Genomic DNA, 21,305 nt, shown 5'->3' on the forward strand with positions numbered 1-21,305 from the left:
CACGTCCATCCAGTCGATACAATTTGAAACAAGACTCGTCCGTCCAGGCAACATGTTTCCAGTCATCAACAATCCAATGTCGGTGTTGACGGTTCCAGGAGAGGCGTAAAGCTTTGTGTCGTGTAGTCATCAAGGGTACAGGAGAGGGCCTTCGGCTCCAAAAGCCCATATTGATGACGTTTCGCTGGATGGCTCGCACGATGACAGTTGTTGATGGCCCAGCACTGACATCTACAGTAATTTGCGGAAGGGTTGCACTTCTGTCACGTTGAACGATTGTCTTCAGTCGTCGTTGGTCCCGTTCTGGCAGGATCTTTTTCCGGCCGCAGCGATGTCGGATATTTGATGTTTTACTGGATTCCTGATATTCACGGTACACTAGTGGTATGGTCGTACGGGAAAATTCCCATTTCATCGCTGCCTCGGAGCTGCTGTGTCCCACCGATCATGCGCCGATTATAACACCACGTTCAAACTCACTTAAATCTTGATAACCTGCCATTGTAGCAACAGTAACCGATATATCAACTACGCCAGAGACTTGTCTTATATAGGCGCTGCCGACGACAGCGTCGTATTCTGCCTGTTTACCTATTTCTGTATCTGAATACTCATGCCTGTATCAGTTTCTTTGGCGCTTCAGTGTAGCATTTGTTTCGGTCCATGCAGCATGGTCTTCCTGAACACCACTTCACATCTTTAAACGGTCTTGAAAACTGGCTCCATGAGTAGATCAGCTCATGAGAAACTGAGCTGTTTTTATAAAGGGATGCATTTGGTAGACCAATAGTTGGGGAAGGTTGTAGCTGCCGAAGGAGACTATTTTCAATAAATTATCTTATACCATTTTATTACAATAAACGTGAGTTTTCTGTCCGACAAGCGCAACATGAGACGATAAAATACTCATCAGCTATAGAAAGGTAGGCAGAGATCACACAGACAATCAAAGGGTGAAACGTGATCAACCAGCAGTTCCCATAAAAACAGAATAGACGCTTCTGAAATGTGAGTGCTATTCGAGAATGCTGCAGATTATGAGATACTGAATGGAACTGGGCATAAAAGAAATGTATGGCATAACTTGACTAAATGAGTAGGCATCCTGAGCCACTAAGGAACCGTCAGTGGGATAATGGAGGCAAGTGTGAGGAGAGGTGTGAGCAGGTTGCAGAAGAACGTACCTTCTGCTCGCGCAGCTGCGCCTCGAGCACGTCTGCCGTGTGGCCGACGGCGGCCATGCGCTCGAGCCGCGTCTCCATGCGCGTCAGCCACGCCTCCACCTCGAGGCGCTTGCCCTCGTAGCGCTGACTGTCCGACAGCATCGCGTCCAGCTGAGACTTCCGCTGCATCACCTTGGCATTAGTCTCGTCCCAGTGCTCCCGCAGCTTCGTCACTGTCGACAAACATTTCCTGTTACGCATCCACACTATTCATTTTGATGTAGCATACGATAACAGCATTTTACACGTAACACTAGCACGAGCTACCGTGATTGTGAAAGTGCGTCTCAAATATGCGATATTATGCACGTCACAATTAAAAACCTAGGGCTAATATCAAAAAATGATAGTAAAATAAGAGCTGTTCATCAAACGACAGCAGAAAGTATGGCCAAGAAACGCTTTCATTGTATACTGAACACTAACGGTGTTCTTTCCTGAACGATTTTCTTCCTTCAGTGATAGGGATAAATATTCGTCGATTCGGAAGCGTAATATAACCACGTGTAACACTAAGCACGCAGTAGTGCAACTGACAGTAGCTGCTCCGTATCTTAGAATGCTGATAAAGATTCGCAAGTTTTCTAACGCTTTTACGTGATTTGTTTCTTGACCCTTTAATTTAATTGATCACGAAGAACTTACATCTCGTACTCTGTCGCCGGCACCCTCCACCCTCTACCCCTTCCGCCCCGGGCACATGGACTTGTCTGAAGCGTCTCATGGAAAGCGTACATGTGAAATACTTAGAGGTAATGAAAGATTCTGAATCAATTTACTAACAGGATTTTGCAAGTTAACGCAAAAGTACGTAAAAATACACATCATTCTATCTATCTATTATCAGGTTGCCCTCCATGTGGTGGGTGCACGCAACGACTGTGGTTATATTGGGTTAGATAGAGCAGCAATCAGTCGTGGAACTAAGTTGCTTTAATATGACATTTATAGTCACAACGCAGATCAGATTTCGACCTGTGTCAAGTCATTATCAATGCAGTGCGGAATTGTAGCAGTTGTTCGTGCTCAAGTGAATGCTTACACAGTTCAACCATTACTGTTGCTTGCGCCTTTGTCCCGTATTGCGCGCGGGGTTGGCGTGGTTAAATCGGATGTGGCATGTTAATTTGAAGTGGTGGCCGGATGCCCTTCCTGTCAGAGTACCCCATCTGTCTGCGTCTAGTGTAAATGATGGAAAAGTGCGGATGTGTGTCAAATGTCTGTGAGTCGTGGAACTGAGGCATGACGTGGGGACCAGCCCGGTATTCACCTAGAGGGATGTGGAAAACCGCCTAAAAATCACAACCAGGCTGGCCAGCACACTGGGCCTCGTCGATAATCCGACGGGCGGATTCGATCCGGGCCGGCGCGCCTACCCGAGTCCAGGAAGCAGCACATTAGCGCTCTCGGCTAACCTGACGGGTATAAAAATACACATCATATTCCCTTTAAAATCTTACTCGACAGTTGTAAGTGAATCAGCATTCCGGATGCAACAGTATTTTCGGAACATTCCACTTGAATGCAGCAGTCCTAATAAGACAGAAGTTGCTAATGTTATAGGCGAGATTTTATTTAATATAGATTTACGAGCATTCACTTATACTTCAAAGTTGCACAAAAACTGTCAGTCGTGAGCGTACGGATCTAATTTAAACAGTGTGTTTGCTCCATTAATTCATAAAACCCGTGTTAGACAAAACAAATCGTTCTTTTTCGGTATGATCGGACGACAACTACCATGGTATTTGTCCACGGGCATAGTAACAGAGAAAGCTTGAAAGGACTGTAGTCTCATTTATTCGGGTACACTTAAAATGAATAACTCTTGCCGGATTTGATTTCTATTTCTGGGATTAAATGCTGTCTAAAATGAAAACGTGTTACTTGATATTTCATGTTTCACAGTAATGGTTTCCAGCGGAATGCTAATTCGCCTAGAGGAATTTAACAGGGCTGCAAACTTAAGAGTGCCATCTTCTTTGACCACATCCTATGAAAGCAAGCTTCACATCTTGCTACAAATGGTTTAGGACACATCCTACTTTGGAACGAAGACAAACAACTGCAAACACTGTCACTCTGTGAGAGAGCTAGAACAGCACTATCTCACACGCGCAGGCGGTTCTTGGCCATGTAAACTGTGTCGCTTGTTATCCCAGCAGTAACTTAAATATGCACTACGTTTCTACTGAGGGAGATGTCTTATCTCACAGGGGAGTTACGATCCTGTCAGGGAAAGGGCAATCACACGAAATGCAAAACACACAGTCTGATGTGAGGAATGTAGCTACAAACCTTCCACCACTGGATAGATGTATCACGTGCAGTTTCGTTAGTTACTCTTTACATACATAATACCCATGACCTAGGGAAGAAGGGAAAGGTACAAAGACACATAACAGACTTGTATACACACAGTTCAACAAAAAACACAACACACTTTGTAGCAAGCCTACTATGACTGGCGCGTGCTGTCTTCTAATAGCCTTTACGGCAAGGGTTTCAGCGTTTATTTGCCTCACTCGTGTGGCATAATAGCTCTACGCTACTACACAGCTTATATAACAGGATAAATATTATCTGCTGTAAGGTAAACTGTTAAGCTACAACACGCAGCCCAATTCTCAGAGGAATTGCACATATTCTAAATTCAGCACATGTCAGTTTAAGCGAGTGTCAGCAACACGCCTCAGAGAGTTTAAGTCCATTTTGCCACTGCTTTCTCGGTGCTTGTAAGGGAAAAAATACTCAGAAAAGCTACAGTGCGTTAGCGAAAGGGACTGCATTAACACCAGGTGCACAGGAAATTTGAAGAGAAGACAGATCCCTGTAAATCACCGCATGCTGTTAATAAGAGGCGCACTTAGCAGAGCTTACTCAGTTAATACACACATTCAGTCCTGTTAGTCACGAATAGTATTCCTTGCCATTGCCTAAAAAGTGGAGAGAAATTTCTTGATACTTTGCATGCAACATCTCTCCAATTCGTTCTACGAAACAGCAAGCTTGAAATGCAATTGTACCTCTCCGTTTACGCCAACGTCTTAGAAAGCGGCAATGCAAATATTAATACTCGTAATAACTGAGACCACTGATACTGATGGGTAATCTGAAAATTTCCCAAGATCGTAGATATTCCATTACACTGGTGAGCCAAAACGTTATTACCACCTGCTTAATAGCTTGTTTGTCCGTCTTTGGAACGAAATACATAATTGATTCTGCGTATCAGGGATTGGACAGTTTTTTAATAGGTTTGTTGAGGTATGTGGCATTAGATGTCTATGCAAATTTCATGTGATTAGCGTAATTCGTGGACGCGGTGACGGCACCCGACACAGACCCAGATGGGTTCCATAGGATTTACATCAGGCGAATTTGGTCGCTGGGACATCAACGTGAGTTCACTATGATGCTTCTCAAAACACTGTAGCAAGGTTTTGGCTACGAGACGCAAACATTTATACTGTAGAAAGATAACATCGCCGTCGGGGAAGGCATTAAGCATGAAAGGATGCAGGCGTTTTGTAGCTGTCAGCGTGTCTTCGATTACTAAATGTCCCATGCAACTGCAGGATAACGTCTCGAACCGCCGTTCACCTCGATGACGGCGATTGCGGAGACGACCAGCGAACTAGAGTAGCAAAAATGTGATTCACCCGAAGAGCAATTGATCGATGGTCGAATCTCGATGGTCCTGTGGCCACTGTAATCGTAATTGACAATGACGTTGGGTTAACATGTGAACACGTCGTCTGCTGTGGAGCTCCATGTTCAACAAAGTGCGATCAACGGTGCGCACCCAAATACTTGTGCGTACAGCACCAGCAGTGCGCTCTTTCGGCAGAGATGCCATAGATCACTATATATCCTATTCCACAGAGCAGACAAGCCTCCGAACCCCACGTTCTGTGAAGAGTCGTGGGCGTCCAACCATTTAGTGCCTAGTGGTAATTTCACGGCTCTACCGCTTTTCGTAGATGCTCACGACAGTAGCACGCGAACATTCGACCTGCTTCACCGTTCAAAGGCTCTGCGTAGTAATAATCCACCCTTTGTCAAAGTTGCTTATCGCAATGGATTTCCCCACTTGTCGCCCTTGTCTTCGCCAGGGTGATCCCCAGTCCTTGTCTGCTCCGCTTACATACTTTTTCTACTGCGTCACGCGCCCGCAACGCCAACAGGTGACATTCAACCTCGCGGTGGGCAGTGGTCATAATGTTTTGGCTTATCAGTTCAAAAATGGCTCTGAGCACTGTGGGACTTAACATCTATTGTCATCGGTCCCCTAGAACTTAGAGCTACTTAAACCTAACTAACCTAAGGACATCACACACATCCATGCCCGAGGCAGGATTCGAACCTGCGACCGTAGCAGTCGCGCGGCTCCGGACTGAGCGCCTAGGACCGCTAGACCACCGCGGCCGGCGGCTTATCAGTGTATATGAATAAAGTAGTAGTTTGGTGTAAACATCAGTGACTCATTTAGCGGTAATTCCCCAATATTTCTAGGTCACTTCATAACAGACATGCTCTCCACACTTGTTAGTGATAAACTTTATTGTTTTCTGAAATTCTATATTTCGGTGACAAAATACATGCTTGCCACAATCAATCTTGACGGTTAAGTAATCGTACAGACGTAAAATTCAAACATAGTCTCATCAAGTGTAACACAGCAACTATTTTTAACTCGGCTGCAAGCAGATCCATCAATTCTACAATCCAGCTAACGTGAGTGGCCCTAGGTAGAACACGATAACAATGAAAGCAGAATGTTTGTGGGACTGAGTGTCATACAGGAGACAACGGACAAAGATTCTATCTTAACAAAGAGGCGAATTCGAATAATTTCCTCCCTTTTCTCCACTTGAGTGCTTCCATAACAATTAACGTAGAGGTGACGTAAGTGGACTTGCAATCTCTCTTCCGACAGCTACAATTCACACTCAAATTCTATGAACTTAGGCTGCAGTGTGGTTCAGACTACCACACGATGGTACATAAAGAGCCCGTACATTGCAGAAATACAGTCTTAGCTGCTGAGCAACATACTGCCGGTAGTGGAGCCATAATGAGGTGGAAAGCATTGTCCTTGGCTCTCGTTGGTACAGGTTGGAAGCGTTCAAAATATTTCGTTTTATGTCTTTTCCTCACCCGGATCACAGCCAGCAGCGTAACGCCTGCATATTACCCAAGATGTTGCCGATGACCTTGTTATGCACTTTTATCAGTGTATCGAACGGATCTAGCAACACCGCCCATGACAACATCTCTACGGTACCCAGTATGCCTGCTATAAAAAATGAGCATCTTTTTTTTCACAAGAATCTGTGGTTGCAATGGCAGACTACACAGTGAAATGAAATCACTGGGTGCTGTGCAGCAATGTAACTGTTAGTATTAAATGCTATCAGAATTAACGGTAGATTAAACGATAGACAGTTTTAATCTTTTACTTGTTAGACTACTGACAGCACCCAGAGCAAGTGTCATTTCGTTTCGAAGTTTCCGCTACAGCGATATCAACGTAGGAAGCTTATAGGACTGCAGATTTCTTGCATCCTGTATTGTTTTTAACGCAGTATTAGTGTTGTCATTCACCTTTTTACCTGCTAAATTGCTATTCTTTAGACATTGTTTCAGCATAGTATCCTTGCTACGTTTCTAATATCGGCAGAGAAGTTCGACGATTAATATTTACAAATTTATTATATTAATTATCACAAACCCAACCCCTCAAAACAAGGAAAGTAGTTCGACTACGCTACGTGGTGAAAACGTTATGTGCTGGAAATTGTGCTGCTGAAATGAATCTCGGGTAGAAGGTCTGTGTCTGTTAAAATGCACGAGGTAGTGATGAACCTGGCCACCTCAGTCTCCTAGGTTAACTATACACTATCACTGATACAACGATTTTGGTACAAGTTCACGACACACGGAAACAATGACCCACATGTTAACAACAACACGACGCCCCTCCAAAAATAAGTTTCCTGTGATGCTCGAATTATCGTCTCTTCGAATTTGAATAGAAATCTGAGGAATTTTTTTCAAACGCTTTCAACTTTACCGTCTGTCTTAAAGCAATGAATGCGGACAGGTGTCACGTAAAAATTTAATTTTGGCACGACACGACTGAAACACCATGAATTCGATCCTACTCTTGTGCTTGTATGCACTGGCAGGAAATTTCTTTTCAATTGAGTATACTTATTATTTAACGGCTATTTAAAAATAAATATGGTTTACAAAGAGTGATCACTGGATTACGACCACATCGCTAATCGATCAACTCGACCGTGTAGCCGTGCGACATTAATGTCGACGCATAGCGAAATAGTGGACTCGAGAGGAATACAATCTTCGTCTGGCAATCCACATTTAGATTTACTGATACGTCTCGAAATACATTCATTTCAAAGTTTGGCTGATCCGTTGGAGAAGGCAATGGCCCATTTCCTTCCTCATCGTAGTGAAAGTCCTAGATGTTTCTGGTTCTCTGGAGTCCATCTATACGGTGTTCATTAAACTCCTAAATTTCCGTCCTTCTCTCATCGCAAAACTTTATAATGCACAGCGATAAAACAAGAAAGGCATCTGGTAATTAATGTTCTGGCATGACGATAAAATCCTGCGGGTACGGTGCCTCAACACTGCAAAAAAGTGTTAGAGAGCTGCAGTAGTTACATTCTATGGAGTATGGAGGCTGCTGTGAACACGACGAAAAGACGAACTGCGGGGACAGCCGTGGAGGCGACAGAAACCTTCAAAGCCGTGGCAATCGCGTCGACTTTGGCAACTGGTACACGCTGCCAGCCACATCACTTTGTAACATCTGGCGATCCAACATATCAGTGCTCAATATTATACAATCTCCATCATGTAATGCACACTCGCAAGTCAACTGTTTCAACAACGCTCTCTGTCTCCACCAAATGCCATACTGCTTCATCAGCATATTCGATACTCATCGTATAAAGATTTTGCTAATTTAGACACGAAAACGTTCAGCTATCATGATCAGTATGGGTTCGTTTATTCCTCGTCTGGGCGTAAGTGATTCAGCATGAGAATTAGATCTACTGTGCTTGATGTACAAAGGGGACGCTGGTAAGGTGTGTAACATGTTTGCGTAAGTACAACTTGAATCTCTAGCGTCCATTCAAAGAAAATAACTCTTTCTTTCATAATTTTCAGTGTTTCACAAACTAATCAGTTTCGTGTCCTACTGAGCATTCGTGACACTTCTGTTCGCTCAGTACGTCCCACAATCCAACTGACAAAAGGTCACATTGCACGTAGTACTGTTGGTCAAGAAACAAGATTCCCATTAAAACCCTGTAATGATGAATTTTCACCCTATTGGAGCTACACGGTATTATATAGTTGGCAATGATTCAGTGATCACACACTGTAGTGCAGTGGTAATTGCACTGTACTTGTATTCCCCGTTCGTGCGCGCTGACTTGCGTCTGCTGTACTTTCCCTAAGCCACGTCAGCAGAATGCTGCGAATATTCCTTCAACGAGGCCATGCCCTATTTTTGCGCCTATTCTCTAATAGGCTAATATTCTGTACTTAATGGCTTTGCTATTGACGACACGCCTAACTCTGACGTATCCAGTTACCCATATGCCTACCAACCAATGTTTCTGTTTTCCTCCATTCCACAGCACAGCCCATAGGAGCACAATGGCGATGCAGTAATTTTCTGACTTTTGCGATAACACTTTTCAGATGTTAACACTTCTCGCTGAATTTACAGTGAGCTTACCAACTTGCGGCGAATTAAACGAAGAACCGCAGATCCAGCAATTAAAATATAACTTCAAAAGACGGAACCTGAACGGTATAGCTGTTACGCGATAACTAGAGCGTATGCACAACTTTTTGTCTGCCGCAGAGCTATTGAGTCGTCACGAAGCACACTTAGCTATAGCGCAGAGCCACACAGCTTGCGGATTAGTTACAGTGGAAGCCCCTACTTGAGAACAACGCCAGGAGCTCACGGTGGCCAGTAGGAGCACAAAGGAGGTGATCTCAGAACAAGGTAATGTGAAAAAAGAACACAGACGTTACGTTGGTTACTGGTTACCTTTCAGATACGTCCGAAGGTGGTACAAGATTGGCGAACACAGTGAATCGCACAGAGCTGCAGACAACAGAAACGCTCGTCACAAAGTAAAACAAAAGCAACAATTAACATCAAAAATATTCAAAAACTGCGAAAAATTAAAAAAAATATTTTGAGACAGAAAATGAGATAAATACAGTGATAAAATGCATATATTGTTACCTCTAAAAATAATTAGAAAAGTACAAGAGAACGTTCACACGTATGTCCCACGCACACACGGCAATTAGACGTGTATTAAAAACAGAACAATCGTATAAAAAATAAAGAACACAATCAAGTTACTGCGTTCAAACATATAGTAAGCATTCAAAATACTGAAGGCACTGAAAAAATAAAAAATGTAGAAGTTATCAATAATGCAGCTCTGTAAGTCAAGAACTAATGTGAAATGCAACAACTGGTGAGAAGACTAATCACTCAACTTCGTTTCATATCCTGCGTATCTGAACACAGCACAAGCATTCAGCAGCTGTTTTGTATTAAGTGATGTAAGATATTCAGCGTGTGACATGTTAGTATAGAAACAAGTATACTCCTTATTTTCTTTTATTGTTATACTGCAAACATTGCGAGCTAGGAAGAAAACAAATGAAACCATCGTAGTTTCTAGAACTGGTGTAACCTTGATTTCCTTAAATAGTCCAGGTCCATCTAAGCAGAAAAATGAGACTAAATGGTCTATTATTATAATCTTATTCTTCTCTGCGACGTGCTAATGCCAAAAAACGTAACACGCTTACGACGAATCTAAACAGAAAATTACAAATGGAAACTCAGACATCAGTGTTTGGCGTAGAGAGAATGAGCTCTGATGCGGGAATTCTTAGATGAATGGAAACGATGACTTTAGCAGAACAACGGAACTGGAACATTGTTTTAGGCATTGAATTTGTATTCCAGAAGCTGGGCTAGGTATCCTGTAAGAGATTTACAGAATTTCTGTAACTCCAGACGAATTTAGCGACTGTTCCTTCAAACACCCCACGTGTAGTAAGTTCTGACGCGGATAACCACTGCAAGCAGGTCTTTTACCGGCACTACAGGATGAAGTACACGAAAGTTCACATAAAAAAAGAGTGTAAATGAGACATGTTGTCTACTTAGACTACCCTCTCCCCCCGAATGTTGTGTTTCGACTTTCTCGGATGTGAACTCCAACCCGCGCCGACTTGGCACTGTGTTTAAATTTTCAGTAAAAATCTTCTTAGATGCTAGCTGCCACATTATTACACGTCAGGAGCATTAATCATTATGGACTCTGCATTTGTTCCTCTGAGCGGATAATTTTCTTGTCGGCACACCGTAATGTTCCACGGAAGCTACGAACGAAATTTCGCTGTACATGGGGGCTCGTGACTGGGGATCAGTTAATATCCATTCTACATCTTCCGCGTAGTGGCCACCACAGCAATAAATTAGTGAAATGAAGGGGGCATTTTTCTGCTTAGGCTGTATGTTTATTACGACGGCATCTCAATTATACACCAAGTTACGTCATTTTGGAATGTTTACCCAGAATTAGGTGCCATTCCCATGAAAATCGAAGCGAATTCACACAATGTGTTACCGTACGTGATGGCTTGATAGACAATCCGTGCGCTTAAAGTGGGAAAAAATCTTGACAGATGGTGAGTGCTGCCCTTGCCGGGAAAAGCTGTTTTCTCGCCTTAACTGCACCCATTGCAAAACCATCACGATCACTTTACTTCGTAATTCATCACAAATGGTAACCTACTGTGCGAATTCGCTGACATTTTCATGGGTATGGCGCCAGTTATGGGTAAACTCGAAAATGGCTTTTAAAGTTGAAACTAGTAGTTTAATTAAAAAGATGCCTCAATACATAGACAAAGTAAGAAGACAAATGTTCCTTTGATTCAAAATCACACCTATGCTGAATTTTGTACGGACGCTACATTGTCGTGCTTACTCTATTAGGACGCCGTTCTCTCCCTGAGAAATAAGCTGTCGCTATATGCGTTTCGTAAAGAAAAAAAAGGAGACAGTAATCCGCTAACATTTGGTATCACAAATGTGACTGAGTGAGTTCCTTGTATTCAATAAAATAATACAACACAATATGAATACTTCCATCGCTTCGCAGCTGTTTGGACGCGAAGCGGGAGGTGTAAAAAGGGAAGGAGACGCCATAAATCAGAATTACTGTGCAGTTTGGTTTACCAGCGAGGCAGAACTCGGCGCCGCGACAGAAACCGTCTTCGAGCCTGCAATTTATAGCTGTAACGTGCTTTGCCGCCTCTCCATCCTACTTCCGCAACGCTCGGCGCCCAACTTCTCTCGCTCAGAAATCATATCAGCTTGCCCAAAAATTGGATAAGTTCCTTTGCCAAAGCGGATTAGCGGCACGACATCTCCTGGCTTGCGCGAACAGCGTTCTCACGTTCTTCTTCCACACACCCCGCAAGCACATTTCTGCCGTCCCCCAAATCTTAAAAACCCAAATGTCATCAGCTTATCTTCAGTCTGGAACGTACATACCACCGTACGACTTAGTGATAACCACTAATTCGAATCTACATCAGCCGTCAATAATAAACTGAATTTCTTCTTACCTGACTGCATTCTCTTTCCAAACATTACACACAGATACACAGTTGATCTTTTTTCCTGACGTCTTTGTGTCACGGGCTTTTGTACAACGTAGATTATTGACGTTTATTTTGAAGTGGATACGGATTTGTGAATGCCTGTTTTGTGTTTGACGTATACGTGTTCTGTTTCCGAAAATGAAATGGATAATCAGCCCGGGATTTGGAAAACGTCTAAACATCGTACTCGCGTGTACCAAATGAATGATCGTTAATCCATCGCGTGGGATCGATATGGATCTGGCTCACTTCCCTGTCAAGCGTTACGTGTTAAGCTATGCAGGGTGTTTCCGCAAGAGCGTGCAAAAATCCAACAAGACATAAAGGATGGTCCACTGAACAACTTGAGGCAGGGAACCTGTGGTCGGAGAAGCCAGCTTCAGGAGATAATAGGAATTAAATCACTTTGTGTGTACTTTTTTATTTACATTCGTTACAATTTACTGTATCTTACAAAATGTGACGAAACCGACGGCCATCAACCTCAATGCAAGCATGACATCGGCGAATAGGATTCTGACGCACCTTGACAAATATCCCCTGTGTGTTTCTAATCACATCACATGCAGCTAAAATTTTGGCAACTAATTACATATCCGAATCAACTGGGGTCTGATACACAAGTGACTTTGGATATAACCATAGGACATAATCAAGGGGATTCAGGTCAGGTGACCTCGCAGGCCATGGAATAGGACTTGCCGTTCCATTTCAGCGACAAGGAAATACTGTACCGGAACAGCTCCATCGTATTGTACTGTACGTCTCTGAATAGCACTGACTAGTGAATGGATCTATCGTTGATTCACAGCACGTTCTGTCATGGGACAATGTAAATACAACAGTAAAGTAAACAAAACCCGCATCATGACTTTCTAGTAATCAGGCTGGTCCTTCTTGTTTCCTTGCAGAAAATAAAGATTGTACGTATAAAAACACAGCACAGTACGTGTAAACTTGTACGTATGTTAGTTGTAAATAAGCGGGAAAACAGTAATGCTAGACAAAGCAGTATGTAAGTTTACTTCCATATCTGCTTAAGCTGGCTTCCCCGACCCCATGTTCCCTGCCTCAAATAGTTCAGTGGAGCAATCTCTATGTCCTTTTACATTTTTGCGCGCTCTTACGGAAACACCATGTGGGAGTAAGTGCCCACAGTTCCACGCTAACTGGAGAAAAGGTATTCTGTAAGCGTGGCAAAAGCGTGCACCATGAAAAACTTGTAAGCCCGTAGAATTACATCAGCTAGTGAAAGCTGCTTAACGTACTTGGTACCGGCTGTTACATCGGATGCACGATGGTTGCTTTACTCCAATTTCCGAAGTTGTGAGGACATCTGACATTACTTCACACAGTGAGTCATGTATGTGACGGCAGCACTGCACGCAAGACTCAACCATGGGCCGTGTACTTTGCACGGTTAGCCTACGGCTATTTCGTGCTCATGACCAGTGACTACAAAATTAAACGAAGCAGTCATCAACATACGCTGCCAAATTAAATTTAGAACTATAAGACGTTTATCCAACTCAATACCAGGCGTCCAGTGGCATTTATGTTAAAGGGGAGCAGGAGATACACCACAGTGCATTTAGTAACGCCACATCATGGGAGACGGTATATCTACAACATCTATCCTCCTGAATTTTATAACTAGAACAATCGTGACTGAAAAAATAAATTAATTTTTTATCTTCGACAGGTTAATAATTCATTAGGATCTAGCACTATCTGTGAAGCTTATTTCTTTGTAGAATTGAATAGTTCTACTGTACTTCCTATAGACTTCAACTCATGATGGCTGCCACATGAGGCGACTCGGGCAGTATATGTACAAGGACAGTATATAAAAGTACCCGCCCTCGAAGAAATGGCTCTGAACACTATGGGACTTAACTTCTGAGGTCATCAGTCCCCCAGAACTTAGAACTACTTAAACCTAACTAACCTAAGGACATCACACACATCCATGCCCGAGGCAGGATTCGAACCTGCGACCGTAGCGGTCGCGCAGTTGCAGACTGTAGTGCCTAGAACCGCTCGGCCACTCTGGCCAGCCCGCCTTCGAAGAAAAATGTTGCTAACGCTTGTGGGTGTTAACACCAAATGCCGCCATCTGTTAGGTGACACAAAAGCGAAAATGACATTCATAGGTTTGTTTCTATTATGGCAGTCATTATAGTAAGGTAAGATAAATGGCTTTTCCGGCTGGTGTGGCCAAGCGGTACTAGGCGCTTCAGTCTGGAACCGCGCGACCGCTACGGTCGCAGGTTCGAATCCTCCCTCGGGCATGGATGTGTGTGATGTCCTTAGGTTAGTTAGGTTTAAGTAGTTCTAAGTTCTAGGGGACTGATGACCTTAGATGTTAAGTCCCATAGTGCTCAGAGCCATTTGAACCATTTTTGATAAGTGGTTTTCACCGATCTGGCAATAGTGCAGTACCGTTTAGTGATTCGTTTTTTGCTGTTGGATGAGAAAACACGTAACGAGATAAAAATTAAGTTGGATGCTATTTATCGCGAATCTTAGCCATCACTGGACAATATTATCATGAGGTAATGGACCGCTTCGACAAGGTATTGACGAAAACACGGTCTCATTCGGCGAAGAAGAGAATGTCGTTTCACCACAAAAACGTGATAGCATGTTCATCTGCGTTATTAAGAAATAGCTCATGTGTACAGAATTAAACTCAAATCAGGAAGTCATCGTCGAGACAGAGTCGTATTAGAGACAGCTCGACAATTTGATGGGTTAAAAATCACAGGGAAGTCGGTTAAAATGTGTAACCCTGGCATTGTTACAACATTAATTCCCTTATTCCTAACACTGGAACTTATAATCCTCGATTCATTGACATACCTCAAAACGACGCGATATTCTTTCACATCAACAAACAAGACGAACTTTCTATCCGGGGTCACCACTCTGAAGTATTTCATCAATACTTTTTTTTCTCTGTGTGTCTAATTGAGTACTTATCTTGTGCGGTAAGGAAAACCACTTTTAACACGAAAATAAGAAAGGAAGCTTACAGTTTCATCTTCACAGACGTTATCATCGCTAGAGAATGAACTCTACTCCACCTGAAAACTGACAGGAAGGGGTTTCATTGTGAATGGACTGAAGAACATTGACGGCGTTGGCACGAAGTAAATTAAAGAAATAACAGAAAAATTTAGTAAGGAAGGATGAATAGAGATTAAAATCTTGCTCCTCGTTGCAGCATTAAAAGGACTAGAAGTCGTAGTACATTACGAAATGGGGGAATCAAATAGTTGTCGATACACAGCGTTCGTCTATACAGTGTAGTATATCATTATGCTCAAAGCTATAGTAGTGGAAGAAGTGTATGTGGTACGCATGAAGCGCCAAAAGTATAAAGGGCGATCAAAAAGTTTCCGTTTGAAGGTCATACAGTCATGAGTCAGTATGCCAATCAACCAAAATCGATGTGAGCGTTGATACAATCATCGTACCGAAGCACCAGGTAGAAGATATCCTTTTGGTAAAACACCGTATCCTGCTGCGTGAAAGAGTCCTAACTGTCTGCTACGCAGCCTCCTCCAACAGAAATTGGCGACTCTTCGAGTCCTTTTTTAACGGACCGACGGCACGATAATCGCGTGGGTAGGGATCAAGACTATAGGGCGGGTGCTCGAGGGCCTCCCACTCGAGTTGGCTTAACTTCTGCGTTATGACATTTGCGATATGGGGTCGTTCATTATCACGAAGCAGCATGGAACTTGGCGCACCATTCCACAACTGTGGTATTCCGCACACATGCTGTCCCGTACACCTTCTTCATTCTCCGAAGGGTATCTACCGGTACTTGTCCTTCGGCAGCCGGGAAAACAATAACTGCACTTTGGTCCTGTTTGGACGCATTTGGTAATAACTAATCCGCATTCACCGCACTAATACCTTGCATGTCGGTTCTTATATACCCGCATCGGAGTGGGGCTTCGTTGCATATATGCTGCAGCACCGCCCTCAAACTGAAACTTTTTGATCGCCCCTTATATTTGTTTCAGTTGAGCCGAAGTCGGTGGCGGCGAAAACGGACCGAGCTTCGCCGAAAACTCTCATTGCTGCTGCCGCTGTTGCAAACAAAGGCAGGCGTAATGAGAGAAGCGGAAATAGCTGCTTCAGCAATCGTCCTCGGCAAGGTTCCATCGCGGTCAGCGCACCTCAGCTAGCGAATCCCAAGACGCGCCCTAATGCATTATTACTCTGCGCAACGACTTTTTTATGAATTATATGGCAGTAATAAATACGATACAGATGCTCTACAGGAATAGTAAACTATGTGAAGCGTCTCAGAAGACGGATCTGATTTAGGTACATTATGGATCAAATTAAAGTAGTATTTTTCCTTCTTTCATTTTAATTACTACATGGTAACATTAGGGTGTTTTCTCCGAAAATATCACGCCTAAAAGGAAAATTAGAAATTCTTAAGCAAGAGAGACGAAAGTTTTATAAGCACCTTTAGACATCATTTTTATTCGGCAGTGTAGATGGGAGCAGTTTTACAGACACTTATCAAGTGACGAGTTTTCCAAAACGAGAGCCTATTTTCTTTACTTCCTAGCGAGAGAATGCGATTGACTTTACTGGAAAAGGACGAAATATTCAAGAATGCCTAAAGGGGCTGGAGAGGAAGGGGCAAGAAAGGATGGAAGAAAGTGATGATAAGAGTTAGAATGACGTTAATTTCAATAGGACGGAGCGTTAGCTTAGATTGGAAAAGGGTGAGAAGAAAATCAACTGTGGTTTTCTGTAAACCCAGGAACAGATTTATTTTGTTTAAGAAATACACAGAAAGACTTAGTGACGGTAGCCTGACGGAAATTAAACCCTTCTTATTTCAAAGACCATTTTTGAAGCCGTGGCGCAGAAGGGACTAGACGCCGACGTCGCCTATCAGTGGAGGGCATGGGGGAACCTTTGTTGCCTAAGGAAGTAACGTCAGAAATGGAGTGGTTCATATACGAGTAGCACTGCATGTAGTATTAACTGCTGACGTGGTGAAGAAGTGAGCTCAGCATTATGTTCGTATGATTTACTACAGTGAAATTTAAACCTAGTCTTTTCAAACACGAACGCACAGTGAGTTGCTGTCGCCTGATCTCACTTGTGATCTTATCATACATTAGATATAAAATTACGATAAAGAAAAAAATAGTTCATATTTCAACGAACTGTACGCTACAGCTCCGAAATATGGACGCTATTACGGCTGATAAAAACAGACCTAATAGCTTCGAAAGAAAGGTTACAAGGAGAAACCTTGGACCAGTTAATGATTTAAAAAGTGGAACCAGCAGAATAACAACAAAAAATTTACAATAAAATATGACTGTAAGCGGTGCAAGGACGGATTTAGTGGTCTCGGTAGAGGAAATAGCATCAACAAACGCAACGTATTGACAGATCGAAATCGCTTAGCTGGTTAAGATGAAAAACGTAGCTGGTTGTCCGAGGAGATTCGAAGTATGTGGTTTTCGATCGACGGAGACGAAGGTGACTTGTCTGGATAGTACAAGATGATGAGGAATTGGATTTGCATGTGTAGAAGTGTTAGGATGTTAACTGGCGGGGGGGGGGGGGGGGGGGGGGGAGGATATTCATGCGTTGTTAAAAAGACGATTGAATGACCCTACAATTTCAAATAATACTACTGAATTTGAAAAATAATCACAGCACAGATTTCATGGTCCCCAACTTAACGATTTGAAATTCCGTATTAGTTTACTGTAGACTCTGGCCACTGTATTGCACAATTTACATAGAGTCGAGTCGATGGTGTAAACAAATGTATTTCATTATCTCCAGACTTCTACGAATAACACACTTTACAGCAGATATTAACGTTTGTAGTTTCGTTGGCAGGCAATAATTCCTCGTGAATTTTATGCGTGCTCTACAGCACGAATATCTGGAACAGATCTGGATGTCGGCTGACGAGATGCAATTCGTCTGCCCAAAGCAGCACAGACATACTGTCCAGGATTCAGACCTGGAGAGCTTATTGAAAAGGCCCTGTGGTAATCATACCTTGACCTGTGATGATTCCGTCCAGACGAGTAGCTGCATTCAGTTAGGCATCGTCATCCATGAGGAGGCTCTCCCGATAAAGTGTCCTCCTGACAACTAACATACGTTGTACGTTACACGGCCTTACATTTGAACCTCAGTGCGTTAACGGTATTTCGTTGGCCAACAAGGAATAGGTGTAATTCCCTATGCATATCCAACTAGGCCTCCAGAAGCACCACGTTAATCTCTTTTCAACACGTTCTTGTGATCGTACTGGTTATCATTTTGTCCTATTCCTATCTGCGACAACTCTCGCTCTGCAACCAGATGCAGAATTCATCTGTGAAGAGCAAATTCCTGGATTCATTTATGGTCCAGAGTCAATGTTATTCACTCCCCACTAAACGGACCCATCGGTGCGCTGCCTTGAGAGGGAAGTAGATTACCAAATCTTCCCAGAAATAATTTTCATTCTGCAGCGGAGTGTGCGCTGGTATGTAACTTCCTGACAGATTCAAACTACGTGCCGGACAGGGATTCGAGTCCGTATCCTTGTCTTCTCTGGCAACATTATTACCGATTGTTCTATCCGGGCACGACTCATCCTCCCTCACTTCTGCCAGTACCTCTCTCATACTTTCCAAACTTCATAGGAGTTCCCCTGATTACTTTGCGGGAGTAGCATTCCTTACAGAAAGGATATCTCCTTTCGCTGACAGAATTTCGCATTCGAGACGGCGACAGAGTGAAAATTAATTTTGGAAACAATTCTCTAGACCTAAGCTGCGATTAAGCTATTTCTCTGCAGTATACATACCTCAATGTATGGCTGAACTGGCTCTGAGCACTATGGGACTTAACATCTGAAGTCATCAGTCCCCTAGAACTTAGAACTACTTAAACCTAACTAACCTGAGGACATCACACACATCCATGCCCGAGGCAGGATTCGAACCTGCGACCGTAGCAGTCGCCCGGTTCCGGACTGAAGCGCCTAGAACCGCTCGGCCACCGCGGCCGGCTATACCTCAATGTATCAACGTATTGCGAAATGCAAACTAAGACTGAACATACACCATATTGAAATACAACTGTGCCATATTTGGTGCTATGTGTGCTATGGAAATATGCTATTTCAAGGCTTAGATGAAATAAAGACCTAGGAAGAACGCGTTGTTACTGATAATGTTCGCTATATTAAATAGCTAGATATGGTAGTTAGGTAGCTGAAAGTGACATGATAGCTGTAATTGCAAAGATCTGCATTGGAACGTTAAGTTCCCTAGGCGTTTAACTAAGCCAATGGTTCTGTTCATCTCCACAGATTAGGCACAACTGAAAACTTTGTTAAGACCATCGTGGAAGGTATGGTGTTCACAAATTAGAAATACAAACTACGAGGATATCAATAACGTATGCACGAACCGAAGTTAATAATAATAATAAATAACGAAACTGCGCATTTTTGCGTACTGTGTTTCAAAAGTCACTGATATGAATTTTATTACTATAGAGAACCTGATATTAACTCCAGAAAAATGTCTGAACTATTCTCCTGTAAAAATATACACTGACTAACAAGGAAACACCACCAACTTGACCTCAGATACATTAGCGAAACACGTTGGGCAGATGTGTCCACCTCCTATCTGCACGCTCAAGCATCAGGCGGCTGCAGTGGGACGGAGCAGGTGACAAAAAAAAAAAGTGGTGCGAGCGGAAGTTTAAAAGCTGTATTTTCAGAAGGTCCCAGCTGCGTACTATCAGAATTCTAGCCCGAATTTTTGTGCGGGTAGATTGCTGGGGCTGATTTCCTGCAAGTGTGTTTTCTCCCTTCTTAAAATATGACGTCAAGTTGGTACTGTTTTCTTGTAAGAGGATACGCAATATTTCTGAAACTCTCATTTTCAACATAGTAAGTGCCCTTGAATTCAAAACGTCTCTACTCATCTTCGATCATCACTAACAAACTTAACGGCAGCTGTTTCAAGTGTGCCCGCATTCGGAAGTAAAATCTATGTCGTTCACGGAAAAGAAACAGCCGAAAATCGTCGCTGACCAGTGGTGAGAGCAATCAAATTGGTGAATACGTCCTACGTAATCGTTTTTGAGCGCTCAGCTATCACTTCCACGTCCCGTACCACATTCACGGTGACGTATCGTGTGAGAACAGCTCAAAATACTCCTTTTATTTTTTAATCACATGGCTATGCGAAGCGAGACGTACTCTTCTGCTACACAAAGCACAGTTTCGGTTTGTGAGGAGATCTTCACTGTCATTCATTATCATTCCCTTACTTAAGTAAACAATATGTGACAGCACGGGAATGCCACTCCGGCCGGCCTTCAAGAAGAGTCTTCGGAGTGATATGAATACCTATAAACATATATCGCTTACGTAAATATCTTGCATATTTGTGGAACACGTTTTACGTTCGCGTTTTATAACTTTTTGGAGACTGAAAAACTACCTCGCACGAGTCAACACCGATCCATATTTACGATCTTGTGAATTTCGGCTCACTTTGTCGTCCATGAAATCCAGAGGCGAGGACATACGAACTTGCGAAAGGGGGTTCGATGCAGTAACTCACTGCTGCTTAGTGAACAAAAGCTTCGTGACTGGATGGGAACCCACTCACAGGCAGAAGACAGCGCGTTGTTCTTACCGATAAGAATTCGTCAGCTGTGGAAGTAGCTTCGGACGTGCTTCTGGGCACAGTTATACTGCCGTCGCTGTTCACAATGTAACATTTAAATGATAGGATAAGATCGGAAATCACGAGGTTGTGCGATGATGATGTCTGTGTACAGGAAACTTCAAACGACAGAAAATTTCCGAATAATACTGGAAGACCTGAAGATCATAATACAGGGACTTGATTTTCAACACAAAAAAGTATTTCGTATAAATAAGTGGAAATATGCGTTACTGTTCCGTCTCGTGTGATTGTCAATCACTGGTAACAGTCTTGGCAGTAAAAAATGTAGGACTACACGTCGTAAACTACCTCCTAAACTGGAAGGACCACACAAAATTAGTTGCAGGGAAGGAGTATTCCAGCCTGAGTTCCACTGAAAGAATCCTGAGGCAATATAATTCAGCTGTGACAGAAGCAAGAAGTGCTGCTCGTTGATCTGTAGCTCATTCAGGTAGGGTTAGTATAGGGAATAAATAACTCCCAATAAAAGCACTAAATTCCTTGAAGGGTTAATTTAGTAAACGTGAGGGCATTATGAAGACGATCAACAAAATTCTGAGGCAAACAATTCAAGAAAGTGGTTGTG

At 43.0% G+C, this 21,305-nt stretch overlaps 1 protein-coding gene across 1 annotated transcript in view; it reads right to left on the bottom strand.

Annotated features, from left to right (window-relative positions):
- LOC126471317 (dystrophin-like) overlaps window positions 1-21,305 on the bottom strand; it is a 585,796-nt gene that overhangs the window by 492,428 nt on the left and 72,063 nt on the right. The window contains exon 2 of the mRNA XM_050099439.1: window positions 1,185-1,396. Within this exon, the coding sequence (XP_049955396.1) occupies window positions 1,185-1,396 (212 nt within the window). The remainder of the gene's footprint in view (window positions 1-1,184; window positions 1,397-21,305) is intronic.

The sequence above is a fragment of the Schistocerca serialis genome, chromosome 3 (assembly GCF_023864345.2).
Source record: "Schistocerca serialis cubense isolate TAMUIC-IGC-003099 chromosome 3, iqSchSeri2.2, whole genome shotgun sequence".
NCBI classification, from domain to species: Eukaryota; Metazoa; Arthropoda; class Insecta; order Orthoptera; family Acrididae; genus Schistocerca; species Schistocerca serialis.